General features: G+C 37.0%; 1 protein-coding gene across 1 annotated transcript; it reads right to left on the reverse strand.

Moving 5' to 3' along the window:
• Positions 1-318: 318 nt before the first annotated feature.
• Positions 319-7,123, reverse strand: LOC140890679 (uncharacterized). The gene is made up of 5 exons (XM_073298647.1): positions 6,937-7,123; positions 3,665-5,742; positions 2,539-2,659; positions 1,463-1,522; positions 319-1,367 (listed from the first exon to the last, which is right to left on the reverse strand). The coding sequence occupies exons 2-5, from the start codon at positions 5,629-5,631 to the stop codon at positions 465-467; spliced, it is 3,051 nt and encodes a 1,016-aa protein (XP_073154748.1). The 5' UTR covers positions 5,632-5,742; positions 6,937-7,123; the 3' UTR covers positions 319-464.
• Positions 7,124-8,765: the final 1,642 nt, after the last annotated feature.

Here is an 8,765-nt window from a genome sequence, read left to right on the forward strand (position 1 = left end):
TGGTTGTTAGATTCATGTTAATAATTTTATTAATTTCTAGTCAATATTAACATTTCTCCCAAGGATTCAATCCAACCCAAAATTTCAAAAAACGCACTCCTTTGTTTTTCATAATACCGAACTACAAGTATCAGACTACCTAATAGACAGAAAATGGTCTATATTTTCTAGATTTTTCTATGCCATATAAGGTTAAAGTTGTAAATATTGATTGTATTCTTTTGGAAGGTTACTGTCAATTGTCATAATTATATTCATTCAGTGAGACATCGTCGACCTCACATAATTTACGAAATAATGACTAAATTAATTCTTAAAACTAAAACTGTTTTGAACAAAAACTCGAAAGGTCAAAATAAGCCAACAATTAAAACATATGTAGTCACAAAGCCAAGTCCTAAGACAAAACATATAATAAACTAACACAATTATATACAAGAAGTTATTTTGTTATCCTGTTCCAGTCAGTATCGCTTCCATCTCCCGTCACGTTGGGGGCCCGGAGGTAGCTGATGGGTCAGCCACCCACCACTCGAAGGTGGCCCCTCCCATCCCCGAGGTGGCTGCTGGCTAGGCGTGCCGACCATATGTTGATTCGGCAGGGGAACCTGCAACGGCTGCCTGTGGCTTTGAGCCAACTGATAGGGCTGGTTGTGCAGCTGGTTCGGCAGTTGCGGCTGCCACTCTGGAATATCATCATCATCGTCATCATTCCACGGTTTGATACCGAGGGACCTATCATCTACCATGCTCCTACCAGGTGCACTATCACCACTTTGGCCATATTTTTTAATAAGCTCTCTAACTTGATCTACCGAACGTTGAGCAGAATTCACACCACGATTATGCAAATGTGGTGGTGAAATCCCAGCCACGGATGGGGTCAAGCGCCCAGAGAAACTGAACTCAGGCAAGTCATCGTCATCTTTTGCTACTCCGGCAGAAGACATCGGGCCAAACCCGGGAGGTATATCATCCTCTTCATCGGGTTGAGGCATTAAGGTAGGACGTGCAACATTAGTCGAAGCGGATGTGAAAGCTCTAGTCTGTGCATTAACGTTAGCTTTAACATTTGATGAATCTTGCATCTTCTTAGGAGGGTCGTGAGATTGTTTTTTCGAGCTGTGTTTGTTGTATGAAGACGAGTTATTAGGTGATACTATGTTGCTTTTATGAGCCCTTCTCCACACAACTACACCAATTAATAGTCCATTTTCGATACTACTATCAGTCTCGGATTGTTTCTTGGGTATGTGTTCATTAATCAGACTGGTCATTCTTGAAGTCGGAGGGCATAGATAAAGCTCGACGCCAGCAGATGGTTCGGCATAACCTAGCCTCTCGTCCGCAGCAAACGAGTCAATCGCCTTCATCAAGAATAGAATCGTTCACAAAATGAAACACCAACACTTGGCGTAGCACATAAATTTATAATAATATGTGACATGGGAAGTAATGTTACCTCTTGAAGGCCGGACCGGGGAGTCTCAGACGATTTGTCAGCCAAAACGAACTCCAGAACCTGAAGATGAGAGTAATTTGGTTAGGAATTCCAGATGCAAAATGAAATCTATACGTACAAGAGTCTACCTAACTTTACTGCTTGAAGATGGATTCTTTGATTCAATTTATTTTTTTTTTTTTTGAAAAAACTTTCGAAAATAAGATTCTAAGATCTAAGACGTCATTCACAAAGCAATATTCGGATTTTTAGCGTTCTAATTCTATTATACAATTCTTGTAGTAATTTCAAATATGTACACGACGCTGGCATTCAGAATTACCATTGCCATCCAATTTACAGTTTTGAATTGGATTGAAACTACGTCCATATTTAGACGAATGAGCACAAAACAGGTAAAAAAAAAATGAAAAGAGCCACCAGCTCCAAATTTTGTGCATGAATTTCTAAATCCTAGTATGAACACCATTGACCGAAACAAGAAAACGCTTGCATCAAAATTTTAAATTAATCAAATAGCAGCACCCAACAAACGACTATGCTTGTTTCTTTTGCGGCAACAACAAAAGACTACGATTTTAAAAAAAAACAAAGAAAAAAAAAAACAAAAGAGTGTAATCACCAACATTTTATATCTTATAAAAGGATTTGTGTATCAAAGGGTTTGCTTTGTGAAATTGATAAACATTGTCTAAAGAAAATATCATATCACCTCGTGCCCTAGTTCAAATTTATTTTTTGAAAACACTTGTTTCCAACACACGAGGTTAATATCAGGTCTAGCTCTTTCTTTTGCTTAAGCATGTACTCTTTTTTTTATTATGCATAACATTGTCACCTATCAGAAATCCAAAAGAATGCAAGCTGGAGAAAAAATCTTTATCCTGAACAACTAGCCATCTCGTAAATTTTCGATCCAAACTACTATTGTACATCCACTCTAATACCAGATAAACACCTCTACCCATAAACACAAAGGGGCGACGATGATTAATACGAAAACAGAAGGCCTTAGTTAAGAAAAACAGGTGGTACACATTAGTTGCAGAGAAGAGGAAGAAGAGGCCTTGGTATACCATGACCGCACGAGTTCGAGACATAGGGAGCTCTCTAAGAAATTTTTCAAATGAGTCAAGTCTAACTCGTCCCTTGATCTCAAGAGAGGTGGGCCACTCCTTGGTAGATGTCTTCTCACCACTGTTGATAGAAAATGAACAAATGAGGGAAAGCAATTAAGTACATAAATACATCAACTTTCTTAATAACTTCAGACTAAATTTATGACCAAACATGCATGTCAGGCAATACTGGCAAATCAGCATGAAAAACATGCAAACACAATACAACCGGAGAAGTGAAAAAGAGAAGAATCAATTGTTATTACAGTAACAGTTCACAATTTGTACACCGAGAATCTGACACAGAAAAATTTGAACAAACTTGCACATTCTAGTAGACAAATCACAAATCCTTTACACCTTAACTACAGATGACGACAATATTGAAGTCATAGGCGATGATCGTCAGGCACTAGACAAGGATGAGAGTTCTAGAATGGGAACAAAGAATTCAACCAAAGGCGTAGCTTACTGTAAGGAAAAGAGTCATAATTATAGTTTTACACCATCTAAGATTTAGAGTCAGACTGGCTAGACTCGTTTCAGGTACATCACAGTTTGAGAAAACACAATATTTCAATGCTTTAAAGTTTCTCAGATTTTCTTATTTTAAAACTAAGCTCTCAAACCATCTAGATAATAACGAGTTTAAGCAGAATAAAAATAAGCGATAAAAGGACAGATAAAAATGGTTTTAAAGATAATTCAGGAAAAAAAAAAATTTGAGATTATTTAGTTTAGAATTTATATTATGATAAAAATAATGGTATGATATCCATTCTTCTAAAAAGATTATATAAGATCTCAACACTTTATACTGTTATTATTATTATAAAACCTTGTTTGAGGAGCTTTCATAAATAACTTTCGAATAACTTAAAAGATTAGCCAAAAAGGGTTTTATTCTACACCGTAAATAAGTTAGGGGTAAATAATGCACACGTGACTTGAATCACTCACAAATTACTTACCAATTTACCTCATGCAATTTACAGTAAAACTCTAGTGTAGCATAGTAAGATACAAATAACACAGCATGAATCAATGGTCATTATTCAGGTTGTCCACCTATAAAATAGCAAACCTTTGAAATGCGCCACCAACATTGATTGATGTTGATATATTTAGCTGAAGCACGCCCTCCCAAATGTAGTTAACCCTTGATGCATAACTAGGAAGAAATTTCTGCTTTGCAGGATTCCCACTTGACTTCTCTTCCACAACTTCGAGCTTCTTGACAACATCTGAATTTTTTGGAGAGGCATCTTTTTCGGGAGAAACATCTTTTGGAGAAACTGAAGTATGATCAGGGGCCCGAGAGTTGACAACCTTGGGGCTTTCTTTGTGTGTCACAAGTGTCTTATGCACAGCGTCCGGAGATAAATTCTCAAAAGGAGGTTCAGAATTTAGAGACTCCATGAACTCATCCAATGAAACAATGGGAGGTAGAAATTCTGCATCTTTCAATTCATCAACCATCATTCCTTGCATTAAATCAGTCCCATCAGTTGGAATGATGAGGCTACCTAAAAAATCTTGATTATCTGAACTCTTCTGACCTGTTTCTTTATCTTTAGGACTTGCTACTAAAGGAGAACTAGTTTCAATCTTCTTTTGTGGATGACGTTGTGTTAGTATGGTAGTTCCGCCAGAAACCTCAGCAGAAATTCCATCATCACGCTCAATTTCTAACTGATATTCACCCTTGTGTGTTTTCTTAACCAAACGTCTAATATCAACTTCTGTATCAGGCAAAACTACCATTTGGGCCATCTCTTCTGCTTTTGCCATGCGCCACTCTGATAACTCCTTGGAAGCAAGGTCTTCAGCAGACATTGAGCATAATTTATCGGGAGATATTTCACCGGACATGACTCGTTCTCTCAGTTCTGGGTTACTTCGATCTTTCAGATTGAACAAAAGAGACCTGCCCTTCTCTTTGTACTTTTTGTTCACACCGCCAAATAGTTTAAACAGTTCAGACTCGATTTTAACAGCCACATTCTCCGGTGTTAGAATATCTACAACACTCCTGTCACTGTGACCCATAATTTCCTCTTCAACAGGCTTGAGCTTTTCTGAATTTTGAGCCTCCAGTCCTTCCCTCATCCGAACATCAAAGTCGAACGCCCAAGAAAGTCCATTTCCCTGTAAAAGGTCATCTTTAGGGAAGAAACTATCACCAAATGGAATGTCCTCATCGGGTAAAATGGAGCCATACTGGAAATCCTGGAACTGATCAGCATCCCCTCTGTTTCCACTTGTAGGAAGCTCATCAGCTAACATGCGACAATCATTGGTTGCACCAACTGCATCTGATCGTTTTAACGAAAGTTCCTCAGAAGTACAACCTACAGCAAGCCCTCTCGTAGCTAAATTGGAATCAGAAACTTTTGAATCCACAGGCATCTGATGTGTATTAGGTGAATTAATTTGGTTTTCCTGGGTATTCAAAACCTTGTGTTGGCTCATATCTGCCAAAGATAATGCAGCAGTTAGAGATTCCCTCATTTTGGACCTTACAGCTTCAGAGCCATCCTTTCCACTTGTCAATTTGTTTTGCATCGGTTTTTTATCCACCAAGGGTTGAGCTCGAGAATCAGGAGCCCCCAACTTTGACTGAATTGTTGAAGCCCTCCTATGGGGTGCTGACGGCTGAAGAAGTCTTGTTGAACCTACATTAGCTCCCATGTGCGATGGGCGCTTGCTAGGCGGCAACGGTTGCTGTGCAGTAGAATTGTTCATCAGAGGTTCCGGGTCAGCCTTCCGCTTAACTGGCAAAAACGCCTTGTCTCCAGATACATGACCCACGGTGTTTGACAAAATTGCGCTTGATCCATGATTATAACCTGAAATTGCATTATGTCCAACTTGGTTGTTTTGCATAACTGATGCATTGAACCCAGGATGATTTGGTACGGGCACAACCAAATCCATTTGCTCCTTTGATACGAAGAAATGATTTGATACAGGATTATTCGACACACGACCTACCATTTTCATTTGCATGTTTGATACCGGTAAGTTCAGAGAGCTGGATGAATGCTCCATCTAAATCACCTTCCAACGAGATACAGGGACTTTGGAAACAATAGTGCCGGACACAATGGACTGACTACTCACCTCAAGATTGTATAAATGGTTGATACTCCAAGATTTTACCTGCCAGGCAAGATTCAAAAGCCGATGGAAAAGGGGGAAAAACAAAAGCTTTTATCAAATACAAGTATTACATTTCGTTCTTTGGATAACCCAACAAAGTGATCACACTATCAGCAATTTAACTGCCAAAGAACAAACAATCAGCATGGATACTATCAAGTAAAGTCTCTTAGAAAAAACAGCCATAATATATGTAACTCAAAGTATACATTCAGTATCAACACTTTTTTTTAATAGGACAGTATCAACGCTGACAGTAAGAATATACATAAAGAATGATCAAGCCACTCAAACACCCTAGGAAACACAAAACTATCATCAAATTCAACCCAAACACAGGTTATAGCCATGACAGAGGAATCGGAAATAAAAAATATTGATTAGCCAAACAGTTGCCATATCAGGCATCAAAACATAATTTGCAAAAGTTGCGACCAAAATCAGACACAGTTCTATGATTGCAGCAACTTCTATAAAAAGAAAGCAGAGAAACAATCTGTATCAGTGTATCTATAGAGAAAAGTTCTCAAAGACACCAGGCAAGAATGTAATCATTATCCTACAATCACCAAAATAACTTATTTGCACATACAACATCAAGGAAGCCAATGTACAAGCCAAACTAGTTCACAAAAAGGTCACGTATGGCGCACAGATCTAAACACAGCCAAATCTAAGTTTGGGAAATCGTCTCACCATTTAACCATCACAAATATGCACCATAAAATGCAAATAAATAAATGTTAAAGAAAAGTGAAAACCACGATCTTGTAAAACAACCTTTAACATTTGACAAAGAATTTATCAAAACAAATCTGAATTTTTAAAGATGCCAACAATTTGTCTGATTAAAATAAAAGCGTACAGAAGCCAAATCGAATTAACTTAAAACTCTGATCACTTGGTTACAAAGTGAAAAAAAATCTCCACACAACAAAATAAATAGCGATAGAAAACTTAAATCTTGCGAGCCAAAAGCAAAATTAAAAAAAAAATAAAATTGCCGAAAGATTCAATCTTTTGGAAACCTAAAGATTAAAATCACCAACTCAATAATTGAAAGAACATTCCAATCAAAAACTAACGAAATCGACATCAATTGATGATATGCAAAAATAAATATACTCCACTCTGATACAACAAAATCCACAAAGGTAATAACGCATCTACGAAACACGAAGATAAGAAATTTACCGACGGGATGAAGAAATCTTGAAATCCACTAGTAAACAGCCATAAGACTGCCGACGCCACAAAATGAAACCCTAGCAAAATCGGTGCACATATTTCCGATTCGTAGTGTTTGAAGCGAATTTATATCTAATTTTTGGGGCATTTTGTCCTGACGTAAAATCGGTCCAATCGCTTCTTTAGAAACGTTATATGGGACAAACGTTTTTTTCACTAACGGCGTTTGTAGATTAGGGATGGATTTGGGTTTCCAGTGTTTGGGGGTTATTAGTTTCAGCCCATTAAATATGAAACGGTTGTTGATTTTTTTTTTTTTTTTGAAGATAAGATTTCATTAAATATAGGCTAGATAATAGGAATAGCAATGGGTCGGGTTCCGCATCAAATCCGCCCCGGTGGGGCGGGTCTTGGGTTTGGCCAAACCCGACCCGGATCCGCCATAATATATATATGTATATAAATTTAATTTAATTTAAAATAAAAAATATATATGTAATATTAATAATATATAATTATATTTTTATACTAAATAATTAATATTTTATCTATAATTTGAGTGTATAATATTATTTGATTTTAAAAAAAAATAATATTATTGAATTGAAATGAATTTATTTTATTATGATATGTTTAGTATAAAAATATATAATTATAATATTTTTTGGCTAATAATTATTAATTAATTATAAATTGATAAATTTTAACTTGTGATAATATTTTTTGTTTTAAATATTATTAATATATATTTGAAATTAAATTTATTGATTTTTTTAATTTTTAAACTTTTTAATTTAATAAAAATATTTAATTTTTGGCAAGTCTAACGGGTCTAAGCCGGATTGAACCCGCCGGGTTCGCGAGGCGGGGCGGGGCGGGGCGGGACGGGTCCAAAGGTAGACGGGGTGGGTCTCGGGTTTAGCCAAACCCAACCCGCCCCGCCCCGTTGCCATCCGCCTAGATCAGTATTTACAATATCACACAAAAATGATGGAATCGAATCAATAAAATCAACTGATTCCCTATCACATTTCAGAAATATGAGGGGAGAAAACACCTTGGATACACTTGATTCGCACAAAAAGTATATGTTCAGCTTCGTCTCGTACCACAACTCCTATACTGTAGAACTCCGAATCTAATAGAACAGCTGCATGAACATTGATTTTTACAAAGTTTATACCTGGTCGTTGCCATCTACCATTTGAAATCATATTTCTGAAGCTACGGCGATGATCCCAATCACACCTCGAATAGTATTTCTAAATCCTCCTTGTGAGCTCAATAATCCCTTGAGAAGTTATCTTCAGTCCACCAGAAACCATTTTGTTCCTTTCTTGCCAAACAAATACTCCAACAAACCATAACAAAAACACCAAGATCGTCACCTTGTCCAAAATTAAAGACTTGGCAGAATAAATCCACAAAAAATCCCCCAAGAAAAGCTGCTAATAAAGGTCATAAAGAAGGAAGTTTCCAGCAAGCACGAACAATAGGACAAGACCATAAAGCATGTAACAAGCTTCAGGCATAACATTACACATTGGACATAAAGGAGTTATTGGAATATGACGAGAAATCAAATGCACCCGGACAGGTAATATATTGTAGATTGATCTCCAATGATGTATCTTTATCTTATTAGGTATATGATTCCATAACTTACGCAAACCTGTTGTGAGACCATTTGTTGCCTTGGCTATTTTCTTCATCACTTTGGACAACCACTTTGTATCCCGAACGAACTGTATATGTCCCATTAGTTTCGTAATGTCATATCAGAATATCGGGTCTTGAGGTATATCCTGTCATAATTCAATGTAACTCTAAGTGAT

The sequence above is a fragment of the Henckelia pumila genome, chromosome 1, assembly GCF_033568475.1.
Source record: "Henckelia pumila isolate YLH828 chromosome 1, ASM3356847v2, whole genome shotgun sequence".
NCBI lineage: Eukaryota > Viridiplantae > Streptophyta > Magnoliopsida > Lamiales > Gesneriaceae > Henckelia > Henckelia pumila.

Coding starts and splice junctions, on each gene's coding strand:
- LOC140890679 (XM_073298647.1), bottom strand. CDS start 5,631: ATGGAGCATTCATCCAGCTCTCTGAACTTACCGGTATCAAACATGCAA. Junction 2,660..3,664: donor GTTGGTGGCGCATTTCAAAG/GTTTGCTATTTT, acceptor TTCTATCAACAG/TGGTGAGAAGACATCTACCA. Junction 1,523..2,538: donor CTCGAACTCGTGCGGTCATG/GTATACCAAGGC, acceptor TCTCATCTTCAG/GTTCTGGAGTTCGTTTTGGC.